Source organism: Acomys minous (genome assembly GCF_964271855.1).
Source record: "Acomys minous genome assembly, chromosome: 9".
NCBI classification, from domain to species: Eukaryota; Metazoa; Chordata; class Mammalia; order Rodentia; family Muridae; genus Acomys; species Acomys minous.
The window spans coordinates 37163852-37183750 of NC_140490.1; the positions used below are offsets into that span (position 1 = coordinate 37163852).

The following is a 19899-nucleotide window of genomic DNA, read 5'->3' on the forward strand; positions in this document are numbered from 1 at the left end:
TGAAGTGAGGGAGCTTTGCTTGAACTTGAAGGAGGGCAGAGGGAGGCAGGGGAAGTAGGAGGATGTGGTTATATTTTAATTGCAATTTAAAAAATGTAGTTATAGAGCAAAAATTCCAGTAGTATTTTTATAAACTTTTTTAAAAATCATGTGTCTCTGTGTGGGTTGTGTACATAAGCACAAATACCCACAGAGGCCAGAAGTTTTGCATCCCCGGGCTGAAGTTACAGTTGTGAGCTACCCAGTGTGTGGGTGCTAGGAACCAAACTCAGGTCCTCTTCAAGAGCATCATATGCTCTTAAGTTCTGAGTGCTTTCTCCAGCCACTCTAATGAGATATTTTAACTTTTCTCATTTTGCCCTATCAGTGGGTTAACATACAAAAGCAAGATTAATTAACATATTTTTCAAGATTAGACCAAAAACAAAACTAATGATAATTTTAAAGTGTAGGATAGTAAAGATAAGTACTAGTCAAGTACCAATCTACAGGCACAAAAGAAACTCAGGCCAGAGTGTCCTCACTGGTCTTCTTCGCATGCCCAGTTAGGAGAATGAAGTAAGCAAACAGTGGTGTGCTTCACATGCTTTGACACTGATACACTGTATTACAGCACACTCTTGAGCAGCAAGGTCACACGGCTCCCATGGCTGACTCACACAGCTGTAAAGGGAGCTAGGACCAGTCTCCCAACCTTATGGGGTGTGATAAAAGCATACACATAGCTGTATGTATGTATAAAGATGTATATTTTAAATTAAAAGCTAGACGCTTAGATGTCATTGCTGTGCATGCTTCCTGTTTTCTGTCTTCCTGTTTGCTCTCCTACTGCTACCTCTGAGCTGGTGTAGATGAGAACAGCCCATAGGCTTATTTGAATACTTGGTCTTAAGTTGGTGGGGCTCTTTGGGAAGTATTGGAAAGTTGACCTTGGTGAAGGAAAAGTGTGTTACTGGGGACAGGTTTTAAGGTTTCAAAAAACTCACACCCCAGGTCTGTCTTTAAAAAAAAGAAAGAAAGAAAGAAAGAAAAGAAAAAAAGAAGAAAGAAAGAAAGAAAAGAAAAACAAAACAAAATCCCTACTGTTGAGTGGAGAAGGAGATCTGACTTTCATACAAACTCTGGTGCCCCATATTTGACCATGTCCCTTGGATGGAGACGCCTGGGGGCACTCAGAGGAAGGATAATAGGTCACCAAGGAGAGACTTGATACCCTATGAGCATATACAGGGGGAAGAGGTCCCCCTCAGATACAGACATAGGGGAGGGGAGTAGGGAGGTAGTGGGAGGAAGGGAGGAATGGGAGGATACAAGGGATGGGCTAACAACTGAGATGTAATATGAATAAATTAATTTTAAAAAACTGAAAAAAATTCCCAGAGTGCTCTCTCTGCCTCATGGTTGTGGTGGGTCAAGATGTGAGATTTCGGCTGCTCCTGAGGCTGTGCCTTTGCTCTGACATCATGAACTTGAGTCCTCTGGAACTGTCAGCCAAATTAAATATTCTCTTTTATAAATTGCCTTGCCATGATGTTTTGCCACAGCAATGGAAAAGCAAGCCACTTTAAATCGCTTTTATTCTGTTTTTGTTTTAAAACTCTACTTTAGTTGAATCCTTTTACGCAGATTTTTGTATCTTTGATTTTAAAGATGTGAAGATGGAGTCTCTCCAGGAGAGTCAAGAGTTAAATTTGCAAAAATTAAGGACTTCAGAACTCATACTTAATAAAGCTAAACAAAAAATGAGAGAGCTTACAATTAACATCAGGATGAAAGAAGATCTGATCAAAGAGCTAATCAAAACAGGTAACCATATTTTGTACTTGTGTGAGAAAGAAGAGTATGTGCGATTGCCTGTGAAGTGCTGACACACACCCCAGGGTCTGCAGCTCGGGTTGACTTGAAGATACGTGTCTCAGAGCCAGTGAGTGCAGAAGATTGTTAGGCCGGGACTCACCTTGAGTTGTAGCTAGTGTGAGCTCTGTGTTAGCTGAAACTTCATGGCACTTAACATGTATACCTAAAAGGAGCATTTTATCTTCTCCTGTAGAGCAGGGGATTAAACCCAGGATTTCAGCCGGTCCTCACCTCTCTGGAGAATTGTGCTAGTTCAAGGCCAGTCTGGGCTAAGTAGTGAATTCCAGGACAGTTTGGGCTACACAGTGTCACTCCCTCTGAAATACAACAACAATAACAGTAATAACAAAATTAGACCAAAAGCAGCTTGGATGTTTGCATGTGCTGGACAACTGCTGTCAAATAAGTTAAGCCCTAAGAATAAGAATTTTTAATGATTAGTCAATGTTGATTAATTATTTTTTCTGTATTGGGGGTTGAACGCAGGGCTTTGAACACACTACACAAGTATTCCAACCTAGTTTATTGTTAGCATTAAGTATTATAAATATAAATATAATTTATAGTTGTAGGTAATTTTTATTTCTCTGAAAATAGAAAGGTTTGTCCTTAAGAGTTACTGTCTTTGGTAAGGCAAGCTTTTAGTCTTTTGTCAGGCTGGGGTGGATGCCATGCCCGCCATCAGGTGGGTTAGGGTGCCTTAAAGAAGGGAAACAGGCTTTTTGGTCTCTTTCTTTCCCGTAGTCTCAAACGATCAGCCCTGACTACTTTGAACTTCAGTAAAGAATTGAAGGTGTAAGGGACACCAGCATTTCCCCCTAATTCTCATGCGAAACAACCCTAGTCCCTTAAGGGGACTGAAGACAACGCCATCCTTGTGTGGGAATGGGGTCAGGGCGAGATGGGCGTGCCAGTGTGGCGGAGGACGGCCGTGGCTGTAGTTCTTCAGGCACTGGCCACCTAATTTTTGAGTCTCCCACTGGCTGAAACATGCCAAGTAGGCCAAGTAGGCTAGGCTGGCACAGTGTGCACCACTACTCTGGCTTTCATCACGTGGGGTCTAGAGACTGAGCTCAGGTCCTCCTTGCAAGGCCAGTACTTTTATCAATGACATAAATTACTCTGATTCTCAAATCTGCTCCTGCAAGAAGAATATGCCTTCCCCATTTCCATGTTCTTTCTTGCAGCTGTTTTCTAGCTATTGGTCCTTCTGTTTCCCAGTATATTTCCTCCCTCATTCTTAGTGATATTCATGCTCTGTGTTACCCTCACTCCAGTTATTATAGATTTTCATTAGGTTTGACTGTGTTCCCTCATGATGTGCAATGAGATGCCCCCTTGGGAGTGTGGAGAGTTGGCCTGGGTGAATGGCTTCTGCACCCCACAGTCTCAGGGTGTGCCTCTGGAATAAGTGCTCTTTCAGATCAATGTCTCCCCTGGAGCTTACTAAGCACATACGCTTTTGTAGCTGTGTGCATCTATGGGTGCTTTAAATCAGAAGGCAGCCAAGTTTATATATAGGCAACCTTAACTTGTTAGAGCCAAGGATGGCTTGGGACTTTCCCAAAGGTCCCAAGGTTAAAAGGAATGGTGCATGTTTACCTTTAGTATTCTCAGTGAACACTTCTCCCACAGAACACCCATGCCAGCCATTAGTGACAACAGGGGCATCAACACTATCCCAATATGGTTTTTTATGCCTGCCTTAGTGTCTTATGAAATTAATATGTGTCTCTGTTTTGAGCAGGGTCTCACTATGTAGACTCATAGAGATCTAACTGCCTGTTTCTGCCTCCCCAGTTGTCTGAGCTACTTTTCTGTTGCTCTGAAGAGACACTGTGATCAAGACAACTTAGGAAAAAGTGTTTAACAAGGGCTTACAGTTTCAGATAGTGAGTCCATGACCATCCTGGCAGGGAACACAGCAGCAGGCAGCACGCATGGTGCGAAGTACTAGCTGAAAGTTCACATCTCCATTCACAAGCATGAGCAAACTGAAAATAGTGTGGACTTTTAAGACCTCAAAGCTCACCCCCAGTGACACACCTCCTCCAATAAGGCCACACCTCAAAATCTTTCCCAGACAGTTCCACCAACTGCAGCCCAAACACTCACTTATATGAGCCTTTTGTGGCCTTTCTCATTTGACCCTGGAGTAAAGGTGTGTACCCCCATGCCTGGCCAGTGCCTGTCATAGATCCATAGCAGTTCAGCATCTAAGCATGAGGAAAGTGGCCCTGTGACTTTTCCTAAATTAGTGCTGCATAACATATTAGTCTTTGAGTAATTGATGACCAGTCTAAGGTTTGCTAAAATATATTATAGCTTTGTGTAGTTTCTTTCTTGGGGGCATGTGGGGATTAAACCTAAGGCCTCATACATGACAGGCACATACTCCATTGCTAAGCTAGCCTGCCAGCCCTCTAGTTGTATATATTATGGTTACATATTTATTTTTTTCTCCTTTATTAATTTATTCTTGTTACATCTCAATGGTTATCCCATCTCTTGTATCCTCCCATTCTTCCCTCTCTCCCATTTTCCCCTTATTCCCCTCCCCTATGACTGTTCCTGAGGGGGATTACCTCCCCCTGTATATGTTCATAGGGTATCAAGTCTCTTCTTGGTAACCTGCTGTCCTTCCTCTGAGTGCCACCAGGTCTCCCCCTCCAGGGGACATGGTCAAAGGTGAGGCACCAGAGTATGTGAGAAAGTAATATCCCACTCTCCACTCTACTGTGGAGAGTGTTCTGTCCATTGTCTAGACCTGGGTAGGGGTTTAAGGTTTACCGCCTGTATTGTCCTTGGCTGGTGCCTTAGTTTGAGCGGGACCCCTGTGCCCAAATTATGGTTACATATTTATAAAATTTTAGAATGAGAAAGTAGTTTGCTATGGATTTAGTTTAAGAACTTCATCTTATTAAAAAAAAGTTACAAGATTTTAAGGGTGGTTGCACTGGTTCTGCTAATTTAAGCAACAGCAGGGGTTTACTGAGCGAACAACAAAGTGGTTCATGGAGCTGAAGCACATACAGCTTAGGAGGCTTAGATCGGGCATCTTCAGGGCCCAAGTTCAAGTCCCAGGACCCACACTGTAGAAGGAAGAACTGACTCCAGAAAGTTATCCTCAGGCCTCCACTTACAACATTTGGAACACACACACACACACACACACACACACACACGCACGCACGCACACACACACACACACACACTTATGGCATTTGGAACACACAGGCACACACACACACACTTATGGCATTTGGAACACACAGGCACACACACACACACTTATGGCATTTGGAACACACAGGCACACACACACATGTGTGCGCAAATAAATACATGTAAATAAAATTAAACTACAATGAATTAAAAAAGAAGCCAGGTGTGGTGGTGTACACCTTTAATCCCAGTACTTGGGAAACAGGCAGGAGGAGCACTGTGAGTTTGAGGCTAGCCTAGTCTACAAAGTGAGTCCAGGACAGCCAAGGCTAACACAGAAAGACCCTGTCTTGAAACACCAAAATCATCATCATCATCATCTCTATATTAAAGAATACTTTAAAATATTTAAACAGTATTTGTTGTGTGTATGTACAGAGAGAGTCAGTGCTTTTCTTTTATCATGTTGACAAAGCTTGGCAGAAAATGCTTTTACCTACAGAGCCATCTTGCTTGCCTTGGATTAAAGGATTCCTAATAGATAATCAGGTATATTGTGAACCTTATTTAGATTCTGATTAAAATAAGCCAAGTAAAAAGACATATTGAAGCCAGGTGTGGTGGCGCATGCCTTTAATCCCAGCACTCGGGAGGCAGATGCAGGTGGAGCTCTGTGAGTTCGAGGCCAGCCTGGCCTACAAAGTGAGTCCAGGACAGCCAAGGCTACACAGAGAAACCCTGTCTCAAAAATAAATAAATAAATAAATAAATAAATAAATAAATAAATTTTTAAAAGACATATTGAAGTTGGAAGTCTGAGTGTGGACCAGTGGCCACTGATGCTAGTGTAATAAAGACCTTTTGGTTATGTCTGTGCTTTGTACTCATGCCTTTCAAGTAACTATAAATGAAATTATCTAATATCTGGAATCCAGCTGTGTGTGATGGAGCACACCTTTAATCCTGGAAGTCAGGAGGCAGAGACAGGTGGGTCTTTATGAGTTTGAGACCAGGTTTATACAGCAAGGTCTTGAGACCCTGTCTCAAAACAAACAAACAAAATTATCTGGGCTCTGTACTGAAGCAAAAGCAGACTTCACTGGAATAGCTGTCACAAATACTGATTAACTCTTAAGTTCAAGCAATGAGGCTTTCAGTTCTTTTTTTTTTTCTTTTTTCTTTTTTTCTTGTTTGTTCGTCTGTTTCAAGACAGGATTTCTCTGTGTAGTCTTGGCTGTCCTGGAACTCACTCTATAGACCAGGCTGTCCTCAAACTCAAAGAGATCCATCTGCCTCTGCCTCCTGAGTGCTGCCATTAAAAACACTCCCCCTCCCTACCAAGTATAATCACATTTCTTAGGTAAAATATTTTATAATAATTGTTTTTAAATCAAGAAGAAGATCATAGATAGCAAAAAGCCCAAGAATCCTACACAAGAGGACAAGGCTCTCCTAACAGCTTTTAATTATTATTGTTTTGTTTTTCTTTCTTTCTTTTCTGTTTTCTTTTTTGTTTTTGTTTTTGGAGACAGAGTTTCTCTGTGTAGCCTTGGCTGTCCTAGACTCACTCTGCAGACCAGGCTGACCTCATACTCACAGTGATCCACCTCCTTCTACCTCCCAAGTGCTGGGATTAAAGGCGTGCACCACCACACCCAGTGCCTCCTCATATCTTAACTGAAGCTTGATGCCAGCAAGCCTCAGTTGGAAATTCAGAAGATAAAAGCAGCTCACTAGGCTTGGGAGACCTGGGTTTGGTTCGCAGCACCTTCACTGGGCAACTCATACATTTATAACTCCAGCTCCATTTTGGCCCCAGTAGATACCACACACATGTGCGTTGACATACACAGATACACACATACATTTAAAAATAGATCTTAGGGCTAGAGAGATGGCTCAGAGGTTAAGAGCACTGTCTGTTCTTCCAAAGGTTCAATTCCCAGCAACCATATGGTGGCTCACAACCATCTATAAATGAGATATGGTGCCCTCTTCTGGCCTGCAGGCACACATGGGCAGAATACTGTATAAATAAGTCTTAAATATGACACTAAAACACAAACGAAAGCAGTGGAAAGAACAGCTGGAAGTGGATGGGAACTGTCATCAGGAGGGCTGCTAGCAAGCTGGGTTTGCTGGAGCGCTTGAAGGTCAGGCAGGGTGTTAGCGATTACCACAGTTTAGAGTAGAGGGTTGTAGGTGAAGTTTGTAATTCTTCTTATTGCTATGTTTCGGTGAAGGTAACAATGCCAAGTGTGTGAGCAGACAGTATTCTTTGAAGGTAACAAAGCTGGAACACGAGGCTGAGCGGGCAAGAGTGGAGCTCACTGAAACCCGAAAGCAGCTGCAGGAGCTGGAAAGCAGAGATCTTTCTGATGTTGCGCTGAAGATAAAATTACAGAAGGAGTTCCGTAGAAAGATGGATGCTGCAAAGCTGAGAGTTCAGGTGACTACAAAATGCAATCAAGTAGACTTCATTAAGACATCTTCCTTTTGTTTAGTTGGTTGTTTTTGAGACAGAGTCTCTGTATGTGCAGCCCTGACTGTCCTGACCAGACTGGCCTTGAACTCACAGACTCTGTTTGCTGAGTGCTAGGATTATGTAAGACCTGGTTTTGATCCCCAGCACCACAAAAAGTAAGCAAGTCTCCCCTTTGGAGATTCTTGTATTGAGAGAAGTGGGATTCAATATTTAATCATCAGAAGTGTATGACCTCTCCTTCTGCCTAGTGTGTCCATTGCATTATTTATTTTACAGTCTGGGTAGTGTATTTTTTTTTATTCAATAACGTTTAATTTTGGCATAAGATCATATAAGACATAAAGATAACAGTAATTGTATCCTTTTCTGAAGGACAAAAGATGAACAGTTAGGCAGTGCATAAGAATATCAGTGTGTGGTGGCACTCAGGAAGGACAGCAGGCGACCAAGAAGAGACTTGATACCCTATGAGCATATACAGCGGGAGGAGGTCATCCTCAGTCACAGTCATAGGGGAGGGGAGTAAGGGGAAAATGGGAGGGAGGGAAGAATGGGAGGATACAAGGGATGGGATAACAATTGAGATGTAATATGAATAAATTAATAAAATATATTTTAAAAAAAAGAATATCAGTGTGGCCAGGCATGGCAGCGCATGCCTTTAATCCAAGCACTTGGGAGGCAGAGGCAGGCAGATCTCTGCGAATTTGAGGCCAGCCTGGTCTACAAAGCAAGTTCAGCACAGCTAAGGCTCATAGAGAAACCCTGTCTCCTGGGGGAGGGGGGAGAACTATCAGTGTGATACTTTGTAGACACTGTGCAAATAGGAACTATTCCAGCCTTTGAGACCCCACAGCTGATGGTTTAATGGTTAGTAGCTTTGAGTACTATAGTTCAGACTTCATTTCCCAATGCTTTAGATTTAGCATCAGCTTCAGAAAGAGTTAAAGCCCTTTTCTGGAGTTGGGCATGTTGCTTAGTGAGTGTGTGTGAGGCCCTCGGTTCAGTACTGGGGAAGCCACGCACATGCACATGCACATTCTACTCAATAAGAGTGCTCTGTACAGAGGGCAAGCAGGGTAGATGCTGCTGAAGAGAGGAGACAGGACGGAAGCCCACCATAGATGGTCTCTGAAAGACTCCACCCAGCAGAGGACGAAGCAGAAGCTGAGTCTCACAGCCAGACTTTGTGCAGAGGGCATGGAGTCTTGTAGAAGAGTGGAAGGATAGAAAGACCTGGAGGGGACAGGAGCTCCACAAGGAGACCAATGGAGCCAACAGATCTGGGCCCGGTGGGGCCTGCAGAGACTGATGCACCAAATAAGGACCTGGCATGGAGAAGACCTAGGCCCCCACTCAGATGCAGCCATAGGCAGCTCAGTTTCCATAGGGTCCCTGCCATAGACTCTGTTGCCTGCTCTTTAATCACTTTTCCCTAGCCGGTGCTTTGCCAGGCCACAGAGGAAGAGGATGAGGCAGTCCTGATGAGTCTTGATAGGCTGGGGTCAGTTGACAGGGGAGAAGGGCTTCCCAGTCTCTGAGGACTGGGGGAGGGGACTAGGAGGGAAGAGGGAAGGAGAGTGGGACTGGGAGGAGACAAGGGAGGGGCCTACGATTGAGATGTAAAGTGAATAAATTAAATATATATATAAGTTTAAAAAGAGAAAGAAGGATGTTCTGTACAGAACAGTTTTTGTGCAGGGAAGCCATTTTCATTCGGTGCTTTGAAGACTCTAGACTGCTCCTGTGATTCTTTTTATTTGTTTCATCTGTTCTGTATTTTTGAAACAAGATCTTATTATGTAGCTAAGATTGGCCTCCTCACCATATTCCTGCTCCAGTCTCTTGAGTGCTTGGATTAAAGGGGTATGCTACACACCTAGCCCCCCATTCTATTTTTCCATACTGCCGAAACATTTATAGTGTCCGCGTTGTAGGTAGAGTTGGGTTATGATTGACCTGTTCAGTTCTGGTTTGTTTTGAGGCTGTTGAAGATGGTCCCAAAAACACCAGAAGGAGGGACTCTATTGGTCTGGTCACCGCTGTATCTCCAACAGTGATAGATCCTGGCATAAAAGAGAAGTGGCAGCAGACATTTATCTTGTTGAAAATAAAAACAAAAATTACATAGTCTTACTCAAAATAAGAGTAATAAATCTTTGAATAGCTGAACATAATTTGCTTTTCCTGTTTTCTGTTGTATATTGTTTTTTGTTGATGGTACTGAAAAGGAAAGAAAAAAGTCACAGAACTGAATCTCAGAAAAAAACATCTGATTGAGCAGAGGCCGAAACAAAGTGTGTCCTTTTAGACATTCTCCTGCCTTTGACATATGCATGCACATCTGTGAGTGAGGTGATGGTTGGTGCTCGGTTAAGACAAGGAGGTAGTAACCATCTGCTCAGTGTCTGCAAATGCCCTGTGCAAACCTGTATCTTAGACATACCAGTTTATTACCACCCTTGGGGGAGATGTTTTTACATTACTTTACAAAGAAAGACACAGTTAATTGACATATCCAAGCTGCAGAATAGTGACGCTAATTTTCATTACTCTAATGTGCATTTTAGAATACTGAAATACTAGTGTTTTTACTCCAGTGGAAGTTTGTTTCCACTTTAAAACTTAATTTTAAAAAAAGATTTATTAATTCCTTTTATGTATATGAGTGCTCTGTCTGCATGTACACCTGCCTATCAGAAGAGGGCATCAGATCACATTATACATGGTCATGAGTCACCATGTGGTTTCTGGGAATTGAACTTAGGACCTCTGGAAGAGCAGACAGTGCTCTCAACTGCCAAGCCATCTCTCCAGCCCTAAAGCTTAATTTTTTTACATTATAAGAAGTATATCTGCATTAACACTATAATGCTGATAAGGTATACTTCTGAGCCTCTGTGGGGTAAATGAAAAATACAGTGACAAACTAAATTTATTTTTTAAATAAGTTTATTATGTTGCACATTGACATTTAATATTAAACAAAAACACTGTAAAAAACTAGTGTTGTTAATTTTTAGTTAAGTTTTGCAATTATTATAGTAAATGGCAAAGCCAGCATATAATTGCAGTATGAAAAACTGCAAAGGCAGCCAGGTACACACCTGTAATCCCAGCACTCACGGAGGCAAAGGCAGGTGGATCTCTGGGTTTGAAGCCAGCCTGGTCTATAAAGCAAGTCCAGGACAGCCAAGGCTACACAGAGAAACCCTGCTTGAAAAAAACAAGGCAAAAAACAAAAAACAAAAAAAACAAAACAAAAAACAAAAAAGGAAAGAAAGAAGAAAGAAAAATTGCAAAGGCTTTTGGGCCCCAAACCAGTGAGACCTGTCTGCATGGTATTGGTTCATGATTTGCAGTGAAATACAATCAGTCAGCACATAGCTTCACAGCCTCATCGAAAAGTGGCAGAAATCGTCTTCCCTAGGGAAGATCTCCCAGTAGCCATCCAGTGCCCGGTAGTCAACTCTAACATCATATATATACCAAAAACATTATGCAGACTGAACAGATTGCATTTATATATTTAGGAATACATATGTGTGTAATTCATGTACACACATATATATGTACCAGCAATTAAAGAAATAGAGCTCATTAATTTGAGAGAGATCAAATGGGAGTGCAAGGGAGGCATTGGAGGGAGAAAGTGACCTCATTATTTTTTAATTTCTATATATTATACATAATTTCACATAGATATAGATATGAAAAAAATCTTTAAAGAGCTGGTCCAGTGGCGTACTTCTATAGTCCCAGCATCTAGACAGGCTTATCAGTTCAAGCCCAGCTGAACTGTTCTCTGCATGGAAGTAGTCTTATCTCAGTCTAACCACATGCTCTGCAGTGCAGCCAGTGGTCTCACTAATGCTTGCCTGTAGATTTACTTTGAAAGCACTGCTGTAAGCTGCAATATGTCCATGAGTATTTAAATTAGAGTGAAATATGTTTATGTTAACAATCTATCGCTAAAACAAAGGTGATAATTACTTATGACTTGCATAATTTATTAATAACTTGCTTATTTGTTTATGAGATAGAGTCTTGCTATGTAGCCTTAGGTATCCTAGAACTTTCTATGTAGACTAGGATAGACTTGAACTTGTGGTCATCCTCCTGTTTTTGCCTTCTGAAGCTGGGAGAGCCACTATTCAAGTCTTAAATGTGTAATATGCTGATATCTAATACTACTGTAAACACTTGGAAAACGTCAGCGTGCTTTTAGTGCTGTGCAGTGGACTTTCAGGGGAAATGACCAATTGTATTCAGTCTCTTTAAATGATTCCAGCTACAGTTGGATCAGAAAAATAAGACTCCAAAGTAGGAGTGGAATATTGTATAGTAACCTCCAGAAGGGAGTGGATTCATTTACATGCACACGTCTCTATATCTGAAAAACATTTCATGATTAATTGTGTCGTGGGGCAGGACAGGTAGATTTCAGTTTTATCTTGTTCTAATATTCACCATACATATACATATGTGCATATGTATATTACCACATATAAAAATCATATGTATGTGTGTATTTGAGACATACATTATAGCCCAGGCTGGCCTGTAACTTGTGATTGGTCCTGTCTCAGCCTTTTTAGTGTTGAGCTTATAGGTGTGAGCCACCATGCCTCTGTGTGTGTGTGTGTGTGTGTGTGTGTGTGTGTGTGTGTGTGTGTGTGTTTGTGTGTATGCGTGTGTGGAGAGAGAGACCAAGCTACAGAATACACTGCAAGTGGATTGCAGACTAAAGAGTAACTAGAATACTTTATGCATATATTTTTAAAATTAGAATTCTTCATAAAAAAGCTCAAGAGGTTGAGTTTCTTTTGATTGTCAAATAAGCTTCATCATTCTTTGTTTATGTATCTGATGAAATTGCAGTGTTTTCATCAATTACCAAATTAGAAGTGAGAGATCCTGTCTCAAACAACTTTTAAAAAGAAGTATAGAAAAGTATGTGTTAGTGAACCTGTCACAACTAAATGTGAATCTGAGAAAATGGCTGCCCTTACCGCTGAATGAAAATATTATGTCCAATACTCTTTCTCAATCTGGAATTTTCCCTGTGGTCTCAGGTCTTACAGAAGAAGCAGCAAGACAGTAAGAAGTTGGCATCACTCTCCATCCAAAATGAAAAGCGTGCCAGTGAGCTGGAGCAGAACGTAGACCACCTCAAGTACCAGAAAGCGCAGCTGCAGCGGAGACTTCGAGAAGAAAGCGAGAAAAAGAAGCAACTGGATGCAGAGATTAAGAGAGACCAGCAAAAGATCAAAGTAATGTTGTCCATAGTTCCCTGCCAAGCCTTGTAGGAAGTGGTAAACCCTCAGGTGGAGGCAGTGTCTCTTGCCTTGTCTGGTTTTCAGTATTGTCCTTATTCACGGAAAGCTTTGCTTAGCCTCTGTTTACTCAATTCTGAGTACTGTCTCAAAGGTTTTGACATCACAAATAAGTTACAGTGATTAAAAACTCAGATGTAAGAAATGAAATTTATGAAGGTAACTTTCTCATTTTCAAAATGCCTTGAGACCAATTGCTCCTGCTGTCGTATGGGAGAGAGGGTCCAGATGGAGTGGTGGCATCCCCTCCCTTCCCGGTGCAGGTGTGGCCCTGTCTGCACACACACCAGAGGCTCTAAGAGGTAGAAAGTGAAGGAACCTCTGGGTCAGCCTGGAATCTGGAGCTAAGCTGGCACTGTGTCCACTGCAGCTTTCCTATGCCTGTTTGAGATGTGCAGGGAAAACCATTAGCCCTTTCTGTGTCTGTTTCTTCCTACCTAAGTTGTCTTCATCACACTTTGCTCCCAAGACTCTTTGGAAGACGAGGATCCTAAAGACACTTCCTAATTCTGTTCCCCAGGTTTTGTTCTGTCCAAACAGCAAACAGAGCCCAAGGCTGCAGCACAACTAAAAGCTCACTAGGATTAGGTTCTAGAATCTTGGGGAAAAGAGGAAGATGCCTTCTGTTCTTGCAGCACAGCTTTGTCCATTGTTAGCACCCCAGATTAGATGCGCTGGAATGCTGCTGTCATCTGCCTGCAGGCCAGTTAAAGCACAGCACAGAGCCCAGTTACAGACCTTGCAAAGCATTTGCCCAGTCTTAAATTGTTTTGTTATTGTAAAAATTTTATTGGGATACAATTTCTTTACCATACAATGGGTTTTGATATTAAATTTTATTTTTCTTACCATTTTAAAATTTTCATTTTTGCATTGGTTTTTCTGGGTATACACCCAGAATGTGGGGGTGCATGTTCACAGAATGCACATGTGAAGGTCAAAGGATAAGGTACAGGAGCCTGTTTTTCCCTTCTGTTTCTATTCACATGTACTCTGGGAATTGTTGACTAGCACTATACCTTAATGAGGCAGCTTATTAGCCCTGCCAATCTTAGTAAAGTGTGACAAAATACATATAATACAAAGCTTACCACCAAACCCTTATCATATTTAATTCTGTGGCACTAATTACATTCATGGTGAGGTGCAGCCATCATAGTTATTTTAAATTTTTTTCAAGACTTTAAAGAAAAACTCTACAACTATTTTTATAATTTGCTTGTTTTTATTTTATGTGCATTGGTGTATTACCTGAATGTATGTCTGTGTGAGGGTGTCAGATTCCCTGGCACTGGAGTTATAGACACTTGTGAGCCACCATGTGGGTGTTGGAAATTGAACCCAAGTCCTGAAGAGCAGCCAGTGCTCTTAACTGCTGAGCTGTCTCTCCAGCCCCAGGAGCTGCCAGTGGTTAGTTTTCCACAGCAACAGCAGCATCATTTTTGCATTCCTACCAGTAATACAGGATAGATTTTATTGATACATTTTCTTTTTTAAAATTTATTCTTTCATACATTATATCCACTCTACAGTTTCCCCTGTCTCCACTTCTCCCAGTTCTCCCTGCTCCAACCTCCCCTCTCCTCTAGATCCACTCCTTTTCCATTTCCCTCTCAAGGATGTCAACTCAACAGGCCATAACAAGTTACAGTAAGACTAGACACATACCTCACGCATAAAAAGGCTGGACAAGGCAACTTAGTAGGAAGAAAAGGCAAAACAGTCGGACACACCCCTGCTCCCACTATTAGGAGTCCCACAAGAACACCAAGCTACACGACCATAATGTATAAGCAGAGAACCATACCCACTCAGGGTCCATGATTGTGGCTTCAGTCTCTGAGATGCACTATGAGCCCTGCTTAGTTGATTCTGTGGACTGTGTTCTCCTGGTGTCCTTGACCCCCACTAGCTCCTACAATCCTGTCTCCCATTTTCCCCAGGGTTTTCTGAGCTCCCCTGATGTTTGGCTGTGGGTCTCTGCATCTGTTCCCATCTAATGACGACTGGGCTAGGCACTGATCTACGAGCATAGCATAATATTGTTAGGAATCATCTCATTTGACTTTTTTTTGCCACTCATGTTTGGTTCTATCCTCGGTCTCTGGGCTGTCTAGCCTCTGGTTCCTGGCCATGCAGGCAGTGTCAGGCATGGGTGCTATCTTGTAGCATGGGCCTGAAGTTGGACTAGAAATTGTTTGGCCACTCCCACAAATCTGTGCTACAGATCTTTCAGGCAGGACAAATTGTAGGTTGAAGGTTTTGTAGGTGGGTTGGTGACCTAATCCCACTGCTGGAAGCCTTGCCTGGTTATGGAAAATGGCCAGTGCAGGCTCTGTATCCCCCATTACTAGGAGTCTTTGCTAGGGAGTCATAGATTCCATGGAGTTTCCACTGTACTAGGTTTCCACATTGCCTCCCAAGTGCACCCCAATTCTAGTCATCTCTCCAAGTGCTTTTCCCCTCTATCCTTCCATCCCGCTGTTCTCATCCCCACCTGTTCCCAGGCTACTGTCAAAATCCCCACTTCTTGAGCCCCCCTTGTTACTTTAGCCTCTCAGGATCTGTGGATTGTATCATGATTATCCTTTACAGCTAATATCCTCTTACAAGTGAGTACATACATACATGTGTGTCTTTCTCAGTCTGGGTTACCTCACTCAGGATGATCTTTTCTAGTTCTATCCATTCACCTGCAGATTTCATGATGTCATTGCTTTTAACAGCTGAGTAGTATTCCACTATGTAAATGTACCACATTTTCTTTATCCATTCTTCAGTTGAAGGACATGGGAGTGTTTCCAATTTCTGGCTATTATGAATAGAGATTCTGTGAATATAGTTGAGCAAGTGTCCTTGTGGTAGGATTGATTGTTTTTTGGATATATGCCCAGGAGTGGTATAGCTGGGTCTTGAGGTAGATTGAATACCAATTTTCTGAGGAGCCATCATATTGATTTCCATAGTGACTGTACATGTTTGCTCTCCCACCAGCATCACATCCTCACAAGCATGTGCTGTGGCTTTTATTTTTTGGTCTTAGCCATTCTGGTGGACTTACTAAGCCATTGAGATGGACTCTGAGAGTCATTTTGATTTGCGTTTCCCTGATGGCCAAGGATGTTGTTCAGTCATTTGAGAGTCCTCTGTTGAGAATTCTCTGTTTATATCTGTACCCCATTTTTAATTGGATTATTTGGTTTGTTGATGTCTAGTTTCTTGCATTGTTTATATATTTTGGGTATAGCCCTCTGTTGGATGTAGAGTTGGTTGCTATTATGAAGTCTTCATACATGAACCTATTGTATTTGGATCATCCTCCCCTTCCCCAGTTCCCTCTGTTATCCCCATCACACTCCCTTTCTCCTCCAGCCTCCCCTTCACTTCCTGTGCCTTCTTTTGTTGTTGCCCAGTGAATTTCATTTGGATTGTATACAAGAGCATGTACTCATTACCAGTGGCTACACCACTCCTTGTCAGCTGCTAGTGGTTTATAAACCCTTGTTGTGGGTAGGCTCATGAGTCCCTTCTTGTCTGCGGCAGGGTGTTAACAGGCCTAGTCTTTTGGAATATAATGTTTTTTTGTTTTGGGGGGGTTGTTTTTTTTTTTAATAGCTCATATAGCTCAGCCTGGACTTGAACTCACTCTGTTGCTAAAGACGACCCTTATGAACTTCTGACCATATAGGCTCCACTCCCTGAGCACGGGAATCACAAGCATGCTCAACCATGCAGGTTATCTGGGGCTAGGGATTGAACCCGGGGTTTCCTGCATGCTAGGCACGGCCTCTACCCATTGAACTACATCCTCATTTACATCCCTGTAATGTTTTTAATGCGCAAAAGCTTTACATTTTGAAGTTCACTTTATTGCCTGTGATTTTGGTGTCAAGTCCAAGGCCATGAAGAACTTAGCCTATATTATAGCTTATACGGTCAGGTCGCTAATCCACTTGATGTCTGTTTTCATATGGCATGTGACATACTGGCCTGGCTTCACGATTTTGCATGTGGAACTGCAGTTGCACCATCTGCTGAGGACGGGTATGAAGATGGATGAGTACCTCTAGACAGCTGATGGACAGTAAAAGAAGACCGTGTGGAGACTAGGCTGGGTCTGACGGCTCATGCTTATAACTCCCAAATTCAAGAGGCTGAGGCAGAATTGCAAGTTCAAGGCCAAAACAGGCTACATACGGCCTCAAAAAACTTGACTTTTTGAGCTGGGTGTGGTGGCACACGCCTTTAATCCCAGCACTCAGGAGGCAGAGGCAGTTGGATCTCTATGAGTTAGAGGCCAGCCTGGTCTGCAAAAGCGAGTTCAGGACAGCCAAGGCTACACAGAAAAACCCTGTCTTAAAAAATCAACTGTAGGCTCAATTTTCTTAACCAATATATTTTATTAACAACTTAATGACCGAGCATACGTCACTTATAACCCGACTAACCAAAACAATAGGAAATGAGGATTAATGGACACAATAACAAAACCTTAAGGATATCAGTTCCGAGGAACGATTCTCCAGGCATGAGCTGCAGGATTTCTTCTGCTGGAACCTGGGGTAACCAGAACCCAGAACCTCAGCAGGAGCCAGAGCCCTGCAGCCTTCCCTCAAGCTGTTCTCTCTAAGAGTGTCTTGAAGTGTAGCGATGAACAGCCAAAACTATCCCAAGTCTCCAAAAAGCCCCTGCCTCCAGTTCTGGCTCATTTATATATCTCCTCCCAGAGTCTGTTCACGGGATCTTTTCAGCTGGCAACAATTCAGCTCCTGCACGAGGTGGTTGTTCTTCTAGTGAATTAACCTCACCTGTTCTCTCACGAGACCGTTCTGATCCCACACTTGGAATCCTAAAAAAACAAGTTTATCTCTCCTTCAACCAACAAAACAAAACAAAAAAACTTGCCTCTTTGACTCCCGTAATTTGGAGGAGTAAAGGAACAAGAGTGGCACAGCATGCTCATTGTTTCCTAAGGTTAGGGGGAAGGAAGCAGAAAAGCAAGACTTGCTGTTAGCGTTAGGAAGAGAAGAACATAAAGAGGGGTGAGCTGATGAGACAGCTAAGGGTGGCAAGGCAGCGCAGCCAGACACAAGCAATGCCCAGCCCCGGGAGGAGGCAGGAGATAATCAGGAGAGCACAGCAGTTAGACATTAAAAGGGGGAGGAGATGGGCTCAGCGGTTGAGAGCACTAACTGCTCTTCCAAAGGACCCAGGTTCAATTCCCAGCACCCACATAGCAGCTCGCAGCTGTCTATAACTCCAAGATTTGACACTGTCATACAGACATACATGCAGGCAAAACACCAATGCACATAAAATAAAAATAAACTAACTAAAAAAAATAAAATAAAAGGGGGAGGGGTGAATGTGAAGGAAAGAGAATCATGTGCCCTGCATAGTCTGTGTGTCCCTTGCGGCCCATAAGTGCTGGACAGACTGGCTAATTCCTCATGTGAGCAGGGTTGCTGGGCCTTCCTCTGTGTGCTCCCTAGTACAGCCTAGCATGGGTGCTGTGCCTGAGTCTGCGGGACCCCTTGGACTCCCCACCTCATGGAATACTGTGTACTTCCAGGTCTCCATCTTTAGTTACAGATATTCTCCAGGTCAAATATCAGAGTATAGCCCTATGACCTTTGCTTTGAGTTTTCAGAATGAGACATCCCAAGAGGGGACCTTCGCCTCTTCACACTGCCTAGTTGCCAGCAGTCTTAAAAATGGCTGCTTGCCAATGCCCTGAGTGCTGAAAGGAGACTGTTTTTCTGGCATCACTCCCTCTGCCAGTGTAGCTGCTACAACAGTCTTCGGTGTTTACATGTTTGTCCTCCCCTCCCTTCCTCCTTTCTTCTTCTTTTCCTCCCTCCTCACCCTCTCTCCTTTAGAACTATTGGCATAAGTTTCTGGGGTTTTCCCTTTGTCCTGCCCTACAGTGCTGACCCCCTGTCCTTGGCCAGGAAGAAAGCCCTCCAGTCAGGGTGAACCATCCAGGACATACTCTATACTTTCTCCTTGGGTCTGTTGCTCAAAGTTCCCTGTCTCTGCTTCCTTGGCTACCGATACTAGGGCTGCCATTACCTGCACCTTGTAAGGCAGCTGCTGTCCAGCTGTCCCTGGAGCAGACTCTGGAGCCAGCCCATCACTGGGTGTTACTGGCCATCTCAGGGGTGTCGGCTGAAGGTTGGTAGCAGTTCCAGTTCCTCCATCAGTATGAGGACCCGGTCTGCCTGCCAGGCTGTGGTTTCGTGGTTTCGTGCTGACTAAATCATGCTTGAAGCAAAGGAACCTTATTCAAAGAGTGTATAACCTACTGAAATGCAACTCTAAATTAAACTATAATTTAAACTTTCACATGCTCAAGGACAAGTATTTAGTGTAGGTATTCCAGAAAAAGAAAGATTGCTCCAATGTAGTCATATTTTATTCATTCCTGTCAAACAAAAACCATGCTCAGTCCAAAAGTGTTCCTTGGCATTTGTGTGGCGATATCTTTTGGTCTGCTGTTTGTCTACTTCTCAGTTGTCTAACCCACCTCCAGAACACAGAATGGCTTGTTCATGGCTTCTTCTTTCCTGACTTGGCTTGGCCACACTAGTGCTCAAGCCCGGGGGCGTCTAGGTATGAGGCGTGCCCTCGGTGCCCGAGCCACGTCCCTAACACTATGTATGAGGCGTGCCCTTGGTGCCCAAGCCACGTCCCTAACACTATGTATGAGGCGTGCCCTCGGTGCCCGAGCCATGTCCCTAACACTATGTATGAGGCGTGCCCTCGGTGCCCGAGCCATGTCCCTAACACTATGTATGAGGCGTGCCCTCGGTGCCCGAGCCACGTCCCTAACACTATGTATGAGGCGTGCCCTCGGTGCCCGAGCCATGTCCCTAACACTATGTATGAGGCGTGCCCTCGGTGCCCGAGCCACATCCCTAATACTGACACTGGGTTTTGTTTGGCTTTGAGTTTCTCTGTCACATAGGCTGGCCTAGAGCACAGCTCTCCTGCCTCAACCTCCAGATGCTTTGGTTACAGTCAGTCGTATGCTACCATACCAAGCACATCCAGACA

The 19899-nt window shown here is 43.2% G+C and overlaps 1 protein-coding gene across 1 annotated transcript in view; it reads left to right on the top strand.

Moving 5' to 3' along the window:
* The window catches only part of KIF27 (kinesin family member 27), a gene marked incomplete at its 3' end in the record, with an annotated part of 75616 nt that overhangs the window by 29395 nt on the left and 26322 nt on the right, over positions 1–19899 (top strand). Inside the window, exons 9-11 of the mRNA XM_084794540.1 lie at positions 1651–1806; positions 7266–7471; positions 12583–12780. Of these exons, the coding sequence (XP_084650666.1) occupies positions 1651–1806; positions 7266–7471; positions 12583–12780 (560 nt within the window). The remainder of the gene's footprint in view (positions 1–1650; positions 1807–7265; positions 7472–12582; positions 12781–19899) is intronic.